At 43.1% G+C, this 21768-nt stretch overlaps 1 protein-coding gene across 4 annotated transcripts in view; it reads right to left on the bottom strand.

Moving 5' to 3' along the window:
• The window catches only part of LOC149119167 (ubiquitin-like modifier-activating enzyme 1), a 37587-nt gene extending 16667 nt beyond the window's left edge, over positions 1–20920 (bottom strand). For 2 of the 4 annotated variants that reach the window (XM_089325118.1, XM_089325119.1), the window contains exons 1-8: positions 20691–20919; positions 17345–17461; positions 17158–17213; positions 16902–17070; positions 16678–16815; positions 15004–15110; positions 14657–14747; positions 14417–14549 (exon numbers count right to left, since the gene is read on the bottom strand). In XM_089325118.1, coding sequence (XP_089181244.1) covers positions 14417–14549; positions 14657–14747; positions 15004–15110; positions 16678–16815; positions 16902–17070; positions 17158–17213; positions 17345–17461 — 811 coding nt within the window. In that variant the 5' untranslated portion in view covers positions 20691–20919. Of the gene's footprint in view, positions 1–14416; positions 14550–14656; positions 14748–15003; positions 15111–16677; positions 16816–16901; positions 17071–17157; positions 17214–17344; positions 17462–20690 lie in introns of all 4 variants that reach the window. The other 2 variants (XM_089325121.1, XM_089325120.1) reach the window with 2 other exon arrangements.
• Positions 20921–21768: the final 848 nt, after the last annotated feature.

Below are 21768 nucleotides of genomic sequence, written 5' to 3'. Positions count from 1 at the left end.
AAAATAAAGAAATACTATTAGCAAACTCCCACAACATCCAAGTACAAGAAATACATAGAACCCCCAACAGACATGACCAGAAAAAGTATTCACCACGACACACTGTAGCAACACTCAGCTCAGTGAAAGAACAGATCTTTTCTTTTTTTTTGACAGGCAGAGTGGACAGTGAGAGAGAGACAGAGAGAAAGGTCTTCCTTTTGCCGTTGGTTCACCCTCCAATGGCCGCTGCGGCCGGTGCATCACGCTGATCCGAAGCCAGGAGCCAGGTGCTTCTCCTGGTCTCCCATGCGGGTGCAGGGCCCAAGGACTTGGGCCATCCTCCACTGCACTCCCGGGCCACAGCAGAGAGCTGGCCTGGAAGAGGGGCAACCAGGACAGAATCCGGCACCCCGACCGGGACTAGAACCCGGGGTGCCGGTGCCGCAAGGCGGAGGATTAGCCTAGGGAGCCGCGGTGCCAGCCAAGAACAGATCTTAAAATGTGCCATAGAGAAACTGATAGATGACACTCTGAGGAATCCAATCAGACTCACCCCCGACTTCTCATCACAAACCTTACAGGCAAGGAGAAGTGGCATGATATATTCCAAGTTTTAAAAGAAAAATACTTCCACCTGAGAATACCGTACCTTGCAAAGCCACCATTTACAGATGAAGGGGAAGTAAAGATTTTCACAACAAACAGAAACTGAAAGAATTTTTATGTTCATGTGCAGCCCTTACAACACTGGCTCAAGTATGTGCTGCACAGAAACACAAAAAAAGGAACTTCACTACAAAGAAGATGAATGTGGAAAACGACCTAGCTAGAATACAAAGAAAAACCAAAATACATAAACAGCTCTACTTAAGGAAAGGTGACAGGAAAAAAGACAGTATTTAACAATAGTCACACTGAATGTAAATGGTATCAACTCTACAGTCAAAAGACACAGACTAGCTGAATGGATTAAAAAGAAAACCCATCTACAGAGAGCGGCAAGATGGCGGAATAGGAAGGGAGCACACTGACAGTCTGGGAAGAGACAGTTTAATAAAAGTGGAGATACTGCAGGTTCAAGGAAGAGTAGGGGAAGAAACAGCAGAGGAAACTCTTCCGGAACTAGTGATTCACGTGGACCTGCGTGGAGGGTGTGGGAGCCCACGGCTCGGGACACCAGCGGCAGAATCAACACACCAGCGCTGGAACACGAGGTGAGCTGAATCTCAATAGCCCGAGACACCTGTGGGAGAGCAGAAGGAGGAGACTAGAGGGAACGAGGCTTGAAACCCCGTGGGAGAAAGTTCACTAGGCAAACTAAACTAAGCAGAAAAACCTAACTCTGGGAGTGGGGTGGGGGGGTGAAATAACAGGAAATTGGGACCTAGTGAATGTGTGGTGCTGATGAACTGAGACTGTGAAACAAGAGATGGTGGGTGAGAGAACTCATGGAATTCACGTGAGTACTCTCCAGAGACACAACAATTTGGTAACCTTGGCAACCCAGTGGGAGACTGCAAGAGAATTTGAGCCCACACTGAGTGCAGAACAGATTCCCTGTGTGGTCCTTGGGAAACAGCTTCCGATCTATGGCTCCTGTGGGTACATCATTCGCCTGCTAACTACCTTCAATTCCACTCAGCTGTGCAGAATTACTTCCCTTCTGAATCCAAAAAAAAAAAGAAAGAAAGAAAAGAAAGAGAGATTTACCATGCCTAACCTGGGAGTGTCACCTTTGGCACACCCTTAACCCTGAGGAACAAACAGAGCTCTCAGGCCACACCCAGCTCAAGCCTCTAAGGCTCCATCAAAAGCAGACAGTCCACTTAATACAGTCATAGTATAACAAGAAAAAAACACCACAGCAAGGGAAGAAGAATCCAAAGAGCATCCACAATGCCAAGCAACAAATGCAGAAACTGAGGAAACAAGAACAAGGAAGACATTATGGCACCCCCAAAATGAACAAGACACCCCAATTCAAGATTATGAAGATGATGAGATAGAAGAAATGCAAGATACGGATTTCAAAACATTTATGATAAGAACAATAAGAAGTTTTCAAAAACAACTTCTCGACCTACAGAAATCCTTACTGGACAGGATAGAAAATCTCCTTCGAGAAAATGAAATCTTAAGGAGGAATCAAAATGAAACGAAGCAACTAGTAGAACATGAAATGCTGATAGTGAAGAGAAATCATAATGAAATGAAGAACTCAATAGATCAAACGACAAACACATTAGAGAGCCTTAAAAACAGAGTCAGTGAAGCAGAAGAGAGAATATCGGATTTAGAAGACAGAGCACAGGAAAGCATACAGTCAAACCAAAGAAAAGAAAAAATATTGTTGGGAATCTACAGGATACTATTAAAAAAACCAACATTTGGGTTCTAGGAGTTCCTGAAGGCATGGAGAGAGAGAAAGGATTAGAAGGCCTTTTTAGTGAGATACTTGCAGAGAACTTCCCAGGTTTGGAGAAGGTCAGAGACATCTGAGTACAGGAAGCTCACAGAACCCCCAATAAACATGACCAAAAAGAGATCCTCACCATGACACATTGTAATTAAACTCACCACAGTGAAACATAAAGAAATATTCTAAAATGTGCAAGAGAGAAAAAAAAGAATCATCAGAAATTACTACAAGGACTTGTATGCCAGCAAACACGGAAACCTATCAGAAATAGATAGATTCCTGGACACATGCAACCTACCTACATTGAACCATGAGGACATCGAAAACCTAAACAGACCTGTAACAGAGAAAGAAATTGAAACAGTAATAAAGGCCCTCCCAACAAAGCAAAGCCCAGGACCAGATGGATTCACTGCTGAATTCTACCAGACATTTAAAGAAGAACTAACTCCAATTCTTCTCGAACTATTCAGAACACTCGAAAAAGAGGGAATCCTCCCAAATTCTTTCTATGAAGCCAGCAACACCTTAATCCGTAAGCCGGACAAAGATGCAGCATCGAAAGAGAATTACAGACCAATATCCCTGATGAACATAGACGCAAAAATCCTCAATAAAATTCTGGCCAATAAAATGCAACAACACATCACATAGATCATCCACCCAGACCAAGTGGGATTTATCCCTGGTATGCAGGGATGGTTCAATGTTCGCAAAAACAATCAATGCGATATACCACATTAACAGACTGCAGAAGAAAAACCATATGATTATCTCTAATGACGCAGAGAAAGCATCTGATAAAATACAACGTCCATTCATGATGAAAACTCTAAGCAAATTGGGAATAAAAGGAACATACATCAATACAATCATAGCAATTTATGAAAAACCCACGGCCAGCATCCTATTGAATGGGGAAAAGTTGGAAGCATTTCCACTGAGATCTGGTACCACACAGCGATGCCCACTCTCACCACTGCTATTCAATATAGTTCTGAAAGTTTTAGCCAGAGCCATTAGGTAAGAAAAAGAAATTAAAGGGATACAAATCGGGAAGGAAGAAGTCAAACTATCCCTCTTTGCAGATGATATGATTCTTTATTTAGGGGATCTCTACTAAGAGACTATTGGAACTCATAGAAGAGTTTGGCAGAATAGCAGGATATAAAGTCAATGCACAAAAATCAACAGCCTTTGTATACACAGGCAATGCCACGGCTGAGAAAGAACTGCTAAGATCAATCCCATTCACAATAGCCACAAAAACAATCAAATACCTTGGAATAAGCTTAACCAAGGACGTTAAAGATCTCTACGATGAGAATTACAAAACCTTAAAGAAAGAAATAGAAGAGGATACCAAGAAATGGAAAAATCTTCCATGCTCATGGATTGGAAGAGTCAACATCATCAAAATGTCCCTTCTCCCAAAAGCAATTTATAGATTCAATGCAGTACCAATCAAGATACCAAAGACCTTCTTCTCGGATCTGGAAAAAATGAAGCTGAAATTCATATGGAGACAGTGGAGACCTCGATTAGCTAAAGCAATCTTGTACAACAAAAACAAAGCCAGAGGCATCACAATACCAGACTTCAGGACATACTACAGGGCAGTTGTAATCAAAACAGCATGGTACTGGTTACAACAGCATGGTACTGGTTCAGAAACAGATGGGTAGACCAATGGAACAGAATAGAAACACCAGAAATCAACCCAAACAACTACAGCCAACTTATAGTTGATCAAGGATCTAAAACCAATCCCTGTAGTAAGGACAGTCTATTCAATAAATGATGCTGGGACAACTGGATTTCCACGTGCAGAAGCATGAAGCAAGACCCCTACCTTTCACCTTACAGAAAAATCCACTCAGCATGGATTAAAGACCTAAATCCACGACCCGACACCATCAAATTATTAGAGAACATCGGAGAAACCCTGCAAGATATAGGTACCGGCAAAGGCTTCTTAGAAAAGACCCCGGATGCACGTGCAGTCAAAACCAAAGAATGGGAAAAAATACTTGCAAGCTATGCAACAGATAAAGGATTAGTAACCAGAATCTACAAAGAAATCCAGAAACTCCACAACATCAAAACAAACAACCCACTTAAGAGATGGGCCAAGGACCTAAACACACATTTTTCAAAAGAGGAAATCCAAGTGGCCAACAGGCACATGAAGAAATGTTCAGGATCACTAGCACTCAGGGAAATGCAAATCAGAACCACAATGAGGCTTCACCTCACCCCGGTTAGAATGGCTCACATTCAGAAATCTACCAGCAATAGATGCTGGAGAGGATGTGGGGAAAAGGGACACCTACCCACTGTTGGTGGGAATGCAAACTGGTTAAGCCTCTATGGAAGTCAGTCTGGAGATTCCTCAGAAACCTGAATATAACCCTACCATACAACCCAGCTATCACACTCCTTGGAATTTACCCAAAGGAAATGAAATTGGCAAACTAAAAAGCTGTCTGCAACTTAATGTTTATTGCAGCTCAATTCACAACAGCTAAGATCTAGAATCAACCCAAATGCCCATCAACAGTAGACTGGATAAAGAAATTATGGGACATGTACTCTATAGAATACTATACAGCAGTCAAAACCAATGAAACCCAGTCATTTGCAACAAAATGGAGGAATCTGGAAAACATCATGCTGAGTGAAATAAGCCAGTCCCAAAGGGACAAATATCATATGTTCTCCCTGATCGGCGACAACTGAGCACCAAAAGGGAAACCTGCTGAAGTGAAATGGACACTGTGAGAAACGGTGACTTGAACAGCCCTTGCCCTGACTGTTGATGTACAATGTAATACTTTATCCCTTTTAGTATTTTTTTTTGTTCTAGTACTATTGGTTGAACTCTGTAATTAACACACAATTATTCTTAGGTGTTTAAATTTAACTGAAAAGTGATCCCTGTTAAATATAACAGTGGGAATAAGAGAGGGAGGAGATGTACAATGCGGGACATGCTTAAGCTGACTTGCCCCAAATGGTGGAGTTAGAAATGTGCCAGGGGATTCCAATTCAATCCCATGAAGGTTGCACGTACCAATGCCATCTCACTAGTCCAAGTAATCAATTTCAGTTCACAATTGATCACACTGATAAGTCTAAGAGTCAAAGGGATCACACAAACAAGGCTAGTGTCTGCTAATACTAACTGATAGAATAAAAAAGGGAGAGAACGATCCAACATGGGAAGTGGGATACCCAGCTGACTCATAGAATGGCAGATGTCCTAAATAGCACTCTGGCCTCAGAATCAATCCTTAAGGTAGTCGGATCTTGCTGAAGAGCCCATGAGAATATTTTAGGTATGGAAAGCCAAACACTCTGGCAAAAAAAAAAAAAAAAAAAAAAACAAGAAAGAGAGACCTAAATGAAAGATCTCTGCGAGTGAGATCCCAGTGGAAAGAACAGGTCTTCAAAGAAGGAGGTACCTTTCTCGAAGGGAGGAGAAAACTTCCACTTTGACTATGACCCTATCTGAATAAGATCGAAGTCGGCGAACTCAAAGGGCTTCCATAGCCTTGGCAACTCATGACTAGAGCCTAGGGTGATTACTGACGCCATAAACAAGAGTGTCAAATTGTTAAGTCAACAACAGGTGTCACTGTGTACTTACTCCTCATGTGGGATCTCTTTCCTTAATGTGTGTCCAATGTGAAGTAATGTTATAACTAGTACTCAAACAGTATTTTACACTTTCTGTTTCTGTGTGGGCGCAAACTGATGAACTCTTTACTTAACATATACTAAATCAATCTTCTGTATATAAAGAGAATTGAAAATGAATCTTGATATGAACGAAATGGGAGAGGGAGCGGGAGATGGGAGGGTTGTGAGTGGGAGGGAAGTTATGGGGCGGGGGAAGCCATTGTAATCCATAAGCTGTACTCTGGAAATTTATATTGACTAAATAAAGATAAAAAGAAAATGAAAGGCAACCCATCTATCTGTTTTCTTCAGCAATCACACCTCATCAGCAAAGATGCTTGTAGACTGAAAGGGAAAAAAGGTATTCCAAGCTAACAGAAATGAAAAAAGTGGCCATCCTAATATCAGACAAAATAGACTTTAGCACACCAACTATTAAAAAGAGACAAAGAATGACACTACATAATGATTAAAGGATCAATCCAACACAAAGACATTACTATTATAAATCTGTATGCATCTAATTACTGGGCGCCTGGCTATTTGAAAGAATTATTATGGGATCTAAAAGAAGATACAGACTCAAATATCATAGAAATAGGGGACTTCAATACCCCACCTTCAGCAAGGGACAGATCAAACAGAAAATCAACAGGATGGCCGGCGCTGCGGCTCACTAAGGCTAATCCTATGCCTGAGGCGCCAACATCCCGGGTTCTAGTCCCGGTTGGGGCACCGGATTCTGTCCCAGCTGCTCCTCTTCCAGTCCAGCTCTCTGCTGTGGCCTGGGAAGGCAGCAGAAGGTGTCCCAAGTTTTTGGGCCCTGCACCCGCATGGGGGACCAGGAGGAAGCACCTGCCTTCTGGCTTCGGATCGGCGCAGCGTGCCGGCCGTAGAGGCCATTTTGGGGGGTGAACCAATGGAAGGAAGACCTTTCTTTCTGTCTCTCTCTCACTGTCTAACTCTGCCTGTCAAAAAAGGAAAGGAGAGGGGAGGGGAGGGGAGGGGAGGGAAGGAAATCAACAGGGCAACAAACAGAGCTATTTGATACTACAGATCAAACAGACCTAGCAGATATTTACAGAGCCTTCCACCCCACAGCTACAGAGTACACATATTTCTCCCCTGTGCATGCAACTTTCTCTAGGATTGACCATATGCTAGGTCATAAAGCGAGTCTCAGCTAATTCAAAAAAGTTTAAATCGCACCATGTATCTTCTCAGACCACAATGCAATGAAGCTGGAAATCAACAACTTGGGAATCTCTAAAGCATATACAAACACGTGGAGACTGAACAAGATGCTCCTGAACAAACAGTGGGTCGTAGAAGAAATCAAAAGAGAAATCAAAAAATTTCAGGAAGCAAGAAGACAATACAACCTATCTATATTTGTGGGATACAGCAAACGGTAAGAGAAACGTTTATAGCAATAGGTGTCTACTTTAAGAAACTGGAAAGTCACAAAATAAATGAACTCTCTAAGTACCTCAAGGATCTAGAAAAACTACAGCAAACCAAATGCAAAGCTAGTAGGTGAAAAGAAACTATAAAATTAAAGAAGAAATCAACAAAATTGAAACAAAAAATAAGCAAAATGAAGATTTGGTTTTTTGGAAAAATAAACAAAATTGACACAACATAGGCCCAACTAACTGAAAAAGGTGATAAGACTCAAATCGATAAAATTAGAGATGGTAATGGAAATTTAACAACAGACACACCATAAATAAAACCTAAACAGACCCATAACCAGACAGAAATTGAATCAGTAATAAACGCCCTCCCAACAAAGAAGAGCCCAGGGCCAGATAGCTTCATTGCTGAATTCTACCATAAATTTAAAGAAGAACTAAACCCAGTTCTTCTCAAATTATTCAAAACAATTTAAGGGGAAGGAATCCACCCAATAAGCCAATATCACCTTAATTCCTAAACCTAGAAAAGATGCAACAGAGAAAGAAAACTATAGACCAAGCTCCCTGATGAATACAGAAGAAAAAATACTCAATAAAATCCTGGTCAAGGCTGGTGCCGCGGCTCACTAGGCTAGTCCTCCGCCTTGCGGCGCCAGCACACCGGGTTCTAGTCCCAGTCGGGGCGCCGGTTCTGTCCCAGTTGCCGCTCTTCCAGGCCAGCTCTCTGCTGTGGCCAGGGAGTGCAGTGGAGGATGGCCCAAGTGCTTGGGCCCTGCACCCCATGGGAGACCAGGAGAAGCACCTGGCTCCTGGCTTCAGATCAGCGCGGCGCGCCGGCCACAGCACGCCGGCCGTGGCGGCCATTGGAGGGTGAACCAACGGCAAAGGAAGACCTTTCTCTCTGTCTCTCTCTCTCACTGTCCACTCTGCCTGTCCAAAAAAAAAAAAAAATACTGGTCAAATGAATCCAACTACACATCAGAAAGATCACTCACCCAGACCAAATGGGATTTATCCCTGGTATGCAGGGATGGTTGCACATTTGAAAATCAACCAATATGATAAATCACATTAACAAACTGAGGAACAAAAGCCATTTGATTATCTCAACAGATGCAGAGAAAGCATCTGACAAAATACAACACCCTTTCACGATGAAAGCTGTAAGCAAATTGGGTTTATAAGGAACATTCCTCAACACAAGCAAGGTAATTTATGACAAACCCATGGCCAGCATCACATTGAGGGGGGAATATTTGTAAGCATTCCCACAGAATTCTAGGATGAGAGAGAGATGCCCACTCTCACCACTGCTATTCAATATAACTCTGGAAATTTTAGCCAGAGCTATTAGGCAAGAAAAATTAATCAAGCCGGCGCCATGACTCAATAGGCTAATCCTCCGCCTGTGGCGCCAGCACCCCGGGTTCTAGTCCCAGTTGGGGCGCCGGATTCTGTCCCGGTTGCCCCTCTTCCAGGCCAGCTCTCTGCTGTGGCCCGGGAGTGCAGTGGAGGATGGCCCAAGTCCTTGGGCCCTGCACCGCACGGGAGACCAGGATAAGCAGCTGGCTCCTGCCTTCGGATCAGCGCGGTGTGCCAGCCGCAGCGCGCCAGCCACAGCAGCCACTGGGGGGTGAACCAACCAAAAAGGAAGATCTTTCTCTCTCTCTCACTGTCCACTCTGCCTGTCAAACAAACAAACAAAAAGAAATCGAACAGAAGTTGGGAAGGAGGAAGTCAAACTATCTCTATTTGCAGATAACATGATTCTGTATTTAGGGGATAAGAGACCTTTGGAACTCATAATAGAGTTTTGTAAAGTAGCAGGATACAAAAACAACACCCAGAAATCAACAGCTTTTGTATACACAGACAATGCCATGGCTCAGAAAGAATTTCCAAGGACAACCCTACAAAAGCAATCAAGTACCTTGGAATAAATTTAACCAAGTATTTCAAAGATCTCTACAATGAGAATTACAAAACATTAAAGAACAAAATAGAAGAAGATATAAAAAAAGGAAAAATCTGCCATTCTCGCGTATTGGAAGAGTCAATATCATCAAAATGTCCATTCTGCCAAAAAGCAATTTATATATTCAATGCGATAACCAATCAAAATACCAAAGACATTCTTCTCAGATCTAGAAAAAATAATGCTGAAATCAAATGGGGGAACAGGAGACCTCAAATAGCTAAAGCAATCTTATACAACAAAAACAAAGCTGGAGGCATCACACTACCTGACATCAAGATATGCTACAGGGTAGTTATAATCAAAACAGCCTGGTACTAGACAAAATTGCAACAGAATAGAAACCCCAGAAATCAATCCAAACTTCTACAACCAACTGATATTTGACAAAGGAGCTAAAACTAACCCCTAGTGCAGGGACACTGTCTTCAACAAATGGTGCTGAGAAAACTGGATGCCCACATACAGAAGTATGAAGACCCCTACCTTACACCCTACACAAAAACCCACTCGACATGGATTAAAGATCTAAATCTATGCCACGACACTGTAAAATTAATCAAGAACACTGGGGAAACCCTTCAAGACATTGCATCAGGCAAAGAATTCCTGAAAAAGACCTCAGAGGCACAGGTAGTGAAAGCAAAAATGAACAAATGAGATTACCTCAAATTGAGAAGCTTCTGAACAGCAAAAGAAACAGTCAGGAAAGTGCAGAACAGGAGAAACTATTTGCAGACTATGCAACCAAAAAACAATTAATAAACAGTATCTACAAAGAGATCAAGAAACTCCACAAGAACAAAACAAACACCACAGTTAAGAGAAGGGCCAAGGACTTTAACAGGCATTTTTCAAAATATGAAAATCAAATGGCCAACAGACACAAGAAAAAATGTTCAGGATCTCTAGCTGTCAAGGAAATGCAAATCAAAACCATAATGAGGTTTCACCTCACCCTGTTAGATTGGCTCATGTACAGAAATCAACAAACAACAATAGGAATGTAAACTGGTAAAGCCACCGTGGAAAACAGTACGGAGATACCTCAAAAATCTGAACACAGACCTACCATATGACCCAGCCATCCCACTCCTGGGAGTTTACCCAAGGACATGAAATCAGTAAACAAAGAGCTATCTGCACCTCCATGTTTATTGCAGCTCAATTCACCATAGCTATGTCATGGAAGCAACCTAAATGTCCATCAACCAAAGTGTGCATAAAGAAATTGTGGGATATGTACACTATGGAATGCATGGCAGTTAAAAAAAAAAAAAAAGGATGAAATCCGTTCCTTTGCAACAAAATGGAGCAAGTTGGGAAACCTCATACTTAGTGAAATAACCCAGTCCCAAAGAAAGGGACAAATACCATATGGTCTCCTTTACTTGGGAGAACAGAACTTCTAAAATAAAAGCTAAAGAAGCAAAAATGACACTTTTAGAATCAGTGACTTGAATAGTCCTTGACCTGACTGTCGAGGGAGAGTTTATTATTTTCACTTTTTATTTTGTGTATTTTTCCTCTGTTTTCTTTCTTTTCCTTTTCTCTTCTTCATACTATCTACTGAACTCTTTATGTAACATAAGAGTTAATCATATGTATTTTAATTCAATTGGAAAAAGATACATGTTAAAAACAAGAGAGGGAATAAGAGAGGGAGGAGGTAGTCTATAATTGTAAAGCAGTACAGTTCTGCATACAGTCATGCAGACTTAACTCCAAGGGTACAGCCTAAAAAATGGACATGGGACTCCAAACACATAAAAATTGGTGGTACAAATGCCATCTTTACTGTTAAAGTGGTCATATTAAATGTTAAAGTCAACATATGGATAGGTTTAAGTGTAAAAGTGATCATATTTGTAACATCAAGTGCCTGGTAATAATCATAGAATTAAAAAGGAAAGAAAGGCAAATATGGGAAGCAGTTCACACAGCAGACTCCTAGAATGACATTCACAGTAAATAACATTGACCTCAGAATCAACCCTTAAGGCTCCCTTGTCTGGCTGAAAGGCCTGTGAGAGAATTTCAGGCATGGAAAGCCAAGACTTTGGCAAAAAACATCCTATATGGAGGATCTCTGTGAAATCTCAGAGGAAAGAAAGGACCATCAAAGAAGGATGTAGGGATGAGAGAACATCCACTTTGCTTATGGCCATGTCCAGATAACGATGTAGTCTATGGTCACAAAAGGCTTCCATAGTCTTGGCAGCCCATGGCAAGAACTTCAGGTGATCACTGATGTCATAAATAAGAGTGTTAATTGTTAAAGGAACGACAGAAGTCACTATGCACTTAATCCCCATGTAGGACCTCTGTCCTTTTTGAGTTGTACTATGAGAATCGGCTGCAAATCTTTTCTCAAACTGTACTCTCTATGCTGTGTGTATGTGTGTGGATGCAACCTGTTGAAATCTATGCTTAACGTGGAGTTGGTCCACTGTATATAAAATCAAACTAAAAATGAACCATAATGAAGAAGTAGATGGGAGACAGAGAGGTGGCGGGATGGGAGTTGGGGTGGGAAGCAGGGGTATAGGGGAGAAGAACCATTATATTCCTGAAGTTCTGTGAAAAAATTCATTCTTTAAATAAAACCTTAAAAAAGATTGCTGTCTGCCTGTCTTTAGCTTTCAACTAAAATGAAATAATTAAAAGCAGTCAGGAAAACTGATTGTTTTTTTTTTCCCTCAATGATAGGATAACTTTTTTTTTTTCTTTCTCAATGATAGGATCACATCAAGTTTTCACTAAATGTAAAAGCTCACCTTAGGTGATTCAGTGGAAATGAGATTATCTCTATAAAAATTACAAAATTACTGTAGAAATAAACATATACAAAATTCTACCAAAAGTATGTAATCTTCACAACTGTTTATCAAATGCCATTGTTACCTAATTTCACTGAGTCTTATGACCTGTGACCTTACCATTCATTAAATTTTAAAATTTTGGCCATAAATTCTTTCAGAAACCTTTTTTTGGTCATATTCCACTGTACTGAGCCACAAGTATTTTTCATATGTAGAAATGAAATTTATGTCTCTTTGGTATCTTCCAAGTCTCAACATATTCATTTGTTTTCTAGAGCTTCGTGAATATATAGGATTTATAACACTAACATTAATCTTTTTTAATAAATTTATTGAGAAAATTAATCATATTTAGACCACTAACAGACTGGTAAATGACACAGTAAAATAAAAGAAAAGGAATAAACCAAGAATAAGTGAACTGTGCAGCATGAGATAGTTTAAAAAGGCATTTCTAAAAGTTTCTGGAAAACCAGAATTACCTACTGCATTACAGAGCTCTTTGAAGATAAAAACATTTTAGTTTCAATTACCATGAGATTCTGACATGCTCTTATACACATTTTATCCAAGTCTTTAAGAAGGGATGATGGGGAGCTGGTGTTGTGGCAAACTCAGCTCTCTTCTATGACCTGACCAAAGCAGGGGAAGATGGCACAAGTGCTTCAGCCCTGGCACCTGTGTGGGAGACTTGGAAGAAGCTCCTGGCTCCTGGCTTCGGATCAGCTCAGCTCTGGCCACTGTGGCTATATGGGGCATTAACCAGCAGACAGAAGACGCCCCCACCCACCCACCCATGGCCTTCTGTAACTCTTCCTTTCAAATAAGTACATACATATATTTTTTTTACAGGCAAAGTGGACAGTGAGAGAGAGAGACAAAGACAAAAGTCTTCCTTTTGCCGTTGGTTCACCCTCCAATGGCCGCCGTGGCCAGCTTGCTGCGGCCGGCACACTGCGCTGATCCGAAGGCAGGAGCCAGCTGCTTATCCTGCTCTCCCATGGGGTGCAGGGCCCAAGCACTTGGGCCATCCTCCACTGCACTCCCGGGCCATAGCAGAGAGCTGGCCTGGAAGAGGGGCAACCGGGACAGAATCCGGTGCCCCGACCGGGACTAGAACCCCGTGTGCCGGTGCCACAAGGCGGAGGATTAGCCTATTGAGCCGTGGTGCTGGCTCATACATATTTTTTTAAAATGGGATGATGGATGAAGGGCAGTGAGAAAGCATTATTTTGAAAAACAGAAAAGGCTAGCATTTTTCCAAACATGGCACACAGCAAAAAACTCAGAGATCAATTCAGCAAGTCCCAGGGAAATGACTCATGAAGAAACACATAAAGGTAAATTACCATCATAATGCTTATAATCAGTGGTAGAAAATACAGGCATACTACAAAGGGAAGAAAAGTATGAACAAGAATTACTGAGGAAAACAATGCAGTCAAGTAACCCAGAACAGTTGTTCTGGGTTGAAGCAAAACGACTGTCAACGTACACTTTAAACTCATAAGAAAATTCTTTAAAAAATAACTAAGATAATGGCAATTTCTGACACGAAAAATAATGATCACGTACACATAAATGTTAAAAGGCATTCTTTAGGCATAAAGAAAATATTACCTGATGAAAATATGGGCCCAAAGACAGGCAGGATGAAAACTAAAAATTCTGAGAATTTGGGTGATTTTATTCATTATATTTCTTTGTAAATAATGTATTGCAAAGTTTATGGTACATATAAACAAAAATATTTGATACAAAGATGATAAAAATGAAAGTATTTTAAGGTTCTGTGAATCAACAAAATATCGTAAGCTACACTAAGCACATATTAAGGATATACTACAAATTTAAAGTCAACAATTTAAAAGCAAATGGAATCAAACACTAGTGGCATGCACTCCAAAGTCTCTCGGTAACTTTATAACTTCCTTTTTCTATGATCTCACAGACACCTCTCTAAGTCCCAGCTAAGATTCCAGACTCATTCTTGGCTTTTATTTTAGTTTGAAGTGCAGACATGTTACTACATAGCTTTTGCATTGGCTCACCTACTTTCCCTTTGTTCCAAGCAACCACTTCTCACTTGTGGCCCACCCCTGTGATGGCTATGACATACCCAGAACTTTGATCTCAACAGGATGAATGCCATTCAGTTCACTCATGCCCTGAACTTCCGTGAAGGAGACAAAGTCTCCACTCTCAAATCCATGTCGGGTCTCATCCAGGCATGTAACAATCCCAGGGTTGTCCTATATGGAGAAAGAGTTAAACTTCAGAAGCAGGCTCAACTGCCAGCACAAAGAATGATTTGGTACCGTCCTGCTTATTCTGGAACCCCTAGGATTGGTCTCCTTACCTTCGTGACCATAGAAACCATAGCACTGAGTGGCTGCTCCCCATTAGAATCCCTAACAATCATTTCCTTTCCAAAGTCACAGAACAGCTGCCTGTAGAGGGAACCAAAAGGACTGGTGCATGACACCCACGAAAACAGACACTGCAGGTTCTTCAATATACAGTAAGTACTGGCCAAGCAAACTCGGTACACTGGTGACAATTAGGTGGCACCGAATCATGCCATACTGGGAGAATGAATATGTGAAACTGAAAATTCAGATGTCTAAATGGAATCTGAAGGCAATACACGCCTCCCAGTGTGAGTCTGGCAAGTGTTGGAGGAAGGAAGGAAAGATAAAAACTCACCCAAACAGGCCACGTGTGTCTGCTACCACAAGCTTGATGCCATGGTTGTGGCAGAACTCACCCACCTGCAGCTGATCCTCCAAGGGAGTGTTAGTAAGGACCACTACCTGTAAAAAATCATAGGACTGGGCTAAAAACCTGACACTGTAAGTAACAGAGAGAATAAGCACTAAGTTTTCCTCTGGTTAAACTCTCTTCCTCAAACTGTTGTATACTTCCTGTGTGTGTCAGATTCGGGAGGGTAAGAACTGGTGAAACAATATGAACTCTCAGAGACTATGACAAAAAATCAAAGATGACCTGTAAAGAATCTGATGAACAACTATTTCATTTCTTTAACTAATACTCACTACTGCCTGTATTTTTTTGTGCTTGAGGGGTCAAAAAAAAAAAAAAAAAAGCAACAACACTATTCCAGTGAAAACATCTTGCGTTTATCTCCACCAAACCCTATTGCTCCAATACTTAAGAAAATAGTTGTAGGGGCCACTGCCTGTGGTGTTGTAGGTTAAGCCTATGCCTGTGGTGCTGGAATCCCATATGGGCACAGTACGAATCCTAGCTGCTACACTTCTAATCCAGCTCCCAGGCTACGGCCTGGAAAAGAGGTGGAATATAGCTCGAGTGCATGGGCCCCATACCCACACGGGAGACCTGGATGAAACTCCTGGCTTCTGGTTTTGGATCAGCCCAGCTTTGGCAGCTTAAGCCATCGGGGGAGTGAATTAGTGGATGGATAACCTCTCTGTGTGTCCCTCTCTCTCTGTAACTCTGCCTTTCAAACAAATAAATGAATTCTTAAAATACTTATTCAGCCACAATCTATAGGATTTGTTTTTTATTGCCATCATTTATTCACCAGGATAAATTCCAACTCCTACATCAGGGATCCTTGTGCCCTAGTCCTCTAGTATAGAAAATCAGCTATTTAATTTTACTAAAAATTAGGCGCACTATTAAGCCTAAGTCTCATAAATACTCTGTAAGGCCCACATTTCTGTGTATTCACAGGAAATAATAAGGCAGAAGAAGTCAAATGACTTTCTCTAGACCATACTCTAGGCTGGCGCTGCGGCTCACTAGGCTAATCCTCTGCCTTGCAGCGCCGGCACACCGGGTTCTAGTTCCGGTCGGGGCACCAGATTCTGTCCCGGTTGCCCCTCTTCCAGGCCAGCTCTCTGCTATGGCCTGGGAGTGCAGTGGAGGATGGCCCAAGTGCTTGGGCCCTGCACCCCATGGGAGACCAGGAGAAGTACCTGGCTCCTGCCATCGGATCAGCACGGTGTGCCGGCCACAGAGCACCAGCCGCGGCGGCCATTGGAGGGTGAACCAACTGCAAAAGGAAGACTTTTGTCTTTGTCTCTCTCTCTCACTGTCCACTCTGCCTGTCAAAATAAATAAATAAATAAATAAAAATAAAAAAAAATAGACCATACACTAGAAGAGTTCAAGACTTAAACAGTAGCAGTTGAACTACAAAGTTCTACTACAATAATCCACGTACCACAATGTATGGCCATATCTTCCTTTAAATAGATGAAAAAGGACAGCTCGGCTTCTCTTTGCAATAAACCTAAGCAATAAACCTAAGATACCAGGTCACCCTGCTAGGTAAATATTTACTAAAGGAATCAGAACTAACATCTGGAAAAAAGATAAAGGCCTGCATATTACCTGGAAATCTCTAAGGAAGTCCTCAACAAACAGCGGTCCTGTATAGGTGCTGACAGGCACGTAGCTGTTGAGTTCAGCAAGGCGGGGTTGGGATACTTCAGCTCGGTTTTTACCAATATCTTCTTCCCGTAGGTAGTACTACAGTATTAAAAAAGAGAACTGAACTACATGAGGAGTCTAAGGAGTTTGTCTTTCCAATGGTTAAGAAAGCAGAAATGAGGTACCTGAGAAGAGAGATCAGCCCACTGGGCAGTGCCCTGGTCATGCAGGGTAACAGCTTTCACCCCACCAAGGATGATGTTCTTGGCGATCTCAACACCCAGGCCCTGCAGGCCTGACACTAGCACACTGGATGTCTGAAGACGCTTCATTGCTTCATGACCCAGCACATACCTGCCAGATTCAGAGAGGCCTCTGGGTCAAACCATAATCTTGCTGCACCTATTTTCAACACTCATCATTAGCTCTGGACCCACTTACAGCTGGCGGGAGTAAAGACCTTCATCTATGTCTGTTTCAATACTTTTCTGCATTCCCTATGGATGGAGGAGAGAAAAACAGAGTTGGGAAAACAGGCATTAATGGAACATGGAGAGATGGATAAAGGCACTTTCTTCAGATCATGCTACATACCCACTTCTCAGATTTCCATGGAGAAAACACTTACGTTGGTTGGTTCTGAGGGCACTTCCAACGTCACAGGGTAGGTAGGGAAACAGTGAGACTCTAGTGTTGAATCAGGCCCAGAAACACGGCGTTTCTTAGATGAGAGTGAGCTAGACATCTACCAGAAAGCCAGCATAAAACATAAGGTACTTAAGGATGGGATTTTTTGTCAGAAGCAATTCTGGGAAAGAACAGAGCTTTAGTATTAATATACCATCTTTAAAGAAACACAGGACACGCTACTGAGGTTATCCTGAAGGAAAACTGAGGCTGAGTTTAAACAGTGTAGGGCCCAAATTATTAGATTCAAACTTGCTAGATGGAAAGTGAGGCTCAGGGGCCTGCATGGTGGCGCACTAGGTTAATCCTCCACCTGCAGCACCAGCATCTCATGCGGGCGCCAGGTTCTGGTCCCACTTGCTCTTCCTCCAGTTCAGCTCTCTGCTGTGGCCCCGGAGGCCAGTGGAGGATGGCCCAAGTGCTTGGGCCCCTGCGCCCACATGGGAGACCAGGAGAAGCACCTGGCTCCTGGCTTCGGATCTGCGCAGCGTCGGCTGTTGCGGCCGTTTGGGGAGTGAACCAACGGAAGGAAGACCTTTCTCTCTGTCTCTCTCTGTCTCTCTCACTGTCTTTAGTAACTCTACCTGCCAAATAAATAAATAAAAATCTTAAAAAAAAAAGTGAGGCTCAGTTTCACCACTCAGTAATACTGAACCCCATTTTGACTTTTTTAAATTGTTTTTACAAATTTTATTTGAATGTCAGTGAAAGAGAAACATAGAAAATGAGTCTCATGAATGTGAGATATCTCCCTTCCAGTGGTTCCCTTCCCAAATCCCCAAAACAGCCAGAGATGTGCCATGCCAAAGCCAGGAGGCTGAATTGCAATCACAATGACCAGGATTTCAAACAGGCACTCTACTAAGGAATTTGGGTATCCCAAGTAGCAACTAATAATTGTCTCACATGCTGACCAGAAACATAATTTTTTTTTTATTTTTTTTTATTTTTTTGACAGGCAGAGTGGACAGTGAGAGAGAGAGAGAGAAAGGTCTTCCTTTGCCGTTGGTTCACCCTCCAATGGCCGCCGCGGCCAGCGCGCTGCGGCCGGCGCACCGCGCTGATCCGATGGCAGGAGCCAGGAGCCAGGTGCTTTTCCTGGTCTCCCATGGGGTGCAGGGCCCAAGCACCTGGGCCATCCTCCACTGCACTCCCGGGCCACAGCAGAGAGCTGGCCTGGAAGAGGGGCAACCGGGACAGAATCCGGCGCCCCAACCGGGACTAGAACCCGGTGTGCCGGCGCCGCTAGGCGGAGGATTAGCCTAGTGAGCTGCGGCGCCGGCCCCAGAAACATAATTTTAAACTCTGATTTTTAAAGCGATTTATTTATTTATTTTATTTATTCACTTGAAAATCATACTTATAAGCAGGGGAGACAGGGAGAGAGACAGACACATTCTCCATCTGCTGGCTCACTCCCCTCATGCCCCAATGGGAACGGGGCTAGCACAAAGCCAGGAGCTTTATCCATTTCTCCCATATTGTAGCTGGGGCCCAAACACTTGCGCTACCATCTCCTGCTTCTCCAAGGCCATTAACAGGGAGCTGGATTTGAAGTGCAGCAACCTGCACATGGACAAGCATGCACAGGGGATGCCAGCTTTGCAGGTACCAGCTTCTACACCCTTTTAAGAGAACACAGGTGAGGCCGGCGCCGCGGCTCACTAGGCTAATCCTCCGCCTAGCGGCGCCGGCACACCGGGTTCTAGTCCCGGTCGGGGTGCCGGATTCTGTCCCGGTTGCCCCTCTTCCAGGCCAGCTCTCTGCGTGTGGCCAGGGAGTGCAGTGGAGGATGGCCCAGGTGCTTGGGCCCTGCACCCCATGGGAGACCAGGAAAAGCACCTGGCTCCTGGCTCCTGCCATCGGATCAGCGCGGTGCGCCGGTTGCAGCGCAGCGGCCGCGGCGGCCCTTGGAGGGTGAACCAACGGCAAAGGAAGACCTTTCTCTCTGTCTCTCTTTCTCACTGTCCACTCTGCCTGTCAAAAAAATTAAAAAAAAAAAAAAAAAAGAGAACACAGGTGGACATCCAGCAGGGGAGCTGAAGGGGGGGGGGGTCTCACAATTAATAACAAATTTGATAGGATCTGTGAGGGAAAAATACTAGTGGGAATGGTATAGACTTCTGATAACTATGAGTCCAAACATGTATTTCTTTGATGTACGGTCTTTGGGGTACATCTTAGGGGAGACACTGAGAGTTTTCTGAAAAGAATTCTGACACCCTGCGGAGAATAGTATTCCATAAAAGTATATCCTGGAAGTGTGCCTCTAAATGGCTAGTGAAGAAGAGTTTCCATTGGAAGGTGATGTAATTTGCATTGTGGAGGTGGGGCCAATATTGGGTGTAGGGGTCTTCCTAACGGTCAGTTCATGGAAGTCTCCAAAGGCAGATTTTGGATTTGACAACTTTCTAAAAACTAATTTAAACGATCCAAATAGAATTTCTGGGCTACACAGAAAGTACAACCAAAAATGAGATCTCAGAGGCAAAGTAAATACGGTCTGCCACAGAGCCTGGTCCTGCTTTAGCTCCTAAGTTAATCTGGGGGTCAAACAGCAAGGGAAGAGATATATCTGAAGGAAAATGTCATATAAAGTTCTACATTGGGGGGAAGCTAAAAAGCAAACTAATCTTCCTTAGAATTTGGTCTCTGTTAGAAGCTGTGGGACAAATACGGGAGGGTCAGGGCGCCTAAGGATTTTAAAGACCCTACAGAGGAAGTAAAGACCACGAAGATTCAAAAGTGAAACGCTACAGGAAACATTCAGATATCAGACGCTAGGACCGGCAGAATATGGTTCCAGGCTCAGAGCAGTAAAGCCTGATACACTAAAACATGAGCCCTGGTATGTGGGTTGATTAAATGCGTGTCAGCTAAATCCCAGAATCAGTTGTGTTTGGGCGCCCCCTCTCCAAAACCTGCTTTCCTTTTCCCCTCCCCCAGTCTGCATTTCCAGGCTCTGTTCCTCCTTTCCAAACTGAACTTCCTCTCCCCCACCTCTGTGGGCACGCCTCCCTGCCTCTCCTCCCCCATTCCCTGCCGCCTGTTCTACTCGTCATTTCCCTCCTCGCTTCCCTCTGCATCTTCTAATTCCTCTACTCCCACTGTTTCTGCTTGTAAGCCCCCTCTCCACGCTGTCCTCCACTCCCTCCCGATTCTCGCTTTCCAACCTGCCCTCAAAAAAGCGTTTGCGCCACAACAGCCCGGCTCAGCGACTACGCAGGCCCTTTCAATGCCCCAACACATCTACTAGCAGTGATAAAGCAAGAAAGGCTGTAAGTTACCAGATGCCGTTTTCTGATTCTTCCGCTGTGGTGGACACCTCAACGAGCCAAGGTCAGTCACACGCTGCCGCCGTCTCCCTACTGCTCCCTGCTGGCTTGACCAGCTAGACTTGGGGCTGTCGCCTTCCACTCCCAAAGCCGTTGAAATTGTTGTCCTCCTTCACTAGGCGCTGAAGAAAGATGGCGACCGCCAAACCGGAAGCTGAGCAATATGTTTGTTGGATTCGGTGACCAGGATGTAGGAGGACCACGCCTCCTTATGAATTATGCATGACGTCATCAACGCCTGCCTAACATTTTTTTTTTATCTTTTATTTAATGACTATAAATTTCCAAAGTACGACTCATGGGTTACAATGGCTTCCCCCCCCCCATACCGTCCCTCCCACCCACAACCCTCCCCTTTCCCACTCCCTCTCCCCTTCCATTCACATCAAGATTCATTTTCGATTATCTTAATATACAGAAGATCAGCTTAGTATACCTTAAGTAAGGATTTCAACAGTTTGCTCCCACACAGAAACATAAAGTGAAAAATAATAGATGATTTTTTTTAAATGATGATGAAATCAGATCAGACCTATTGTCATGTTTAATCCCAGTGAGAGTCAAGTTGGGAATTGATAATTTCTTTCTTTTTTTTTTTTTTTTTTTTTTACAGAAGATCAGTTTAGTGTACATTAAGTAAAGATTTCAGTCGTTTGCACCCCCATAGAAACACAAAGTGAAATATACTGTTTGAGTACTCGTTATAGCATTAAGCCTCAGTGTACAGCACGTTAAGGACAGAGATCCTACATGAGGAGTAAGTGCACAGTGACTCCTGTTGTTGACTTTACCAATTGACACTCCTGTTTATGGCATCAGTAATCTCCCTATGCACCAGTTATGAGTTTCCAAGGCTATGGAAGCCCCTTGAGTTCTCCGACTCTTATCTTGTTTAGACACGGTCATAGTCAAAGTGGAGGTTCTCTCCTCCCTTCAGAGAAAGGCACCTCCCTCTTTGAAGACCTGTTCTTTCCACTGGGATCTCACTCACAGAGATCTTTTTGCCAGAGTGTCTTGGCTTTCCATGCCT

The sequence above is a fragment of the Oryctolagus cuniculus genome, chromosome Y (assembly GCF_051225735.1).
Source record: "Oryctolagus cuniculus isolate XC-2025 breed Fujian yellow rabbit chromosome Y, ASM5122573v1, whole genome shotgun sequence".
Taxonomy (NCBI): Eukaryota; Metazoa; Chordata; class Mammalia; order Lagomorpha; family Leporidae; genus Oryctolagus; species Oryctolagus cuniculus.
Note: the sequence above shows the minus strand (reverse complement) of the source record. Positions and strands in the feature narration are given on the sequence as shown.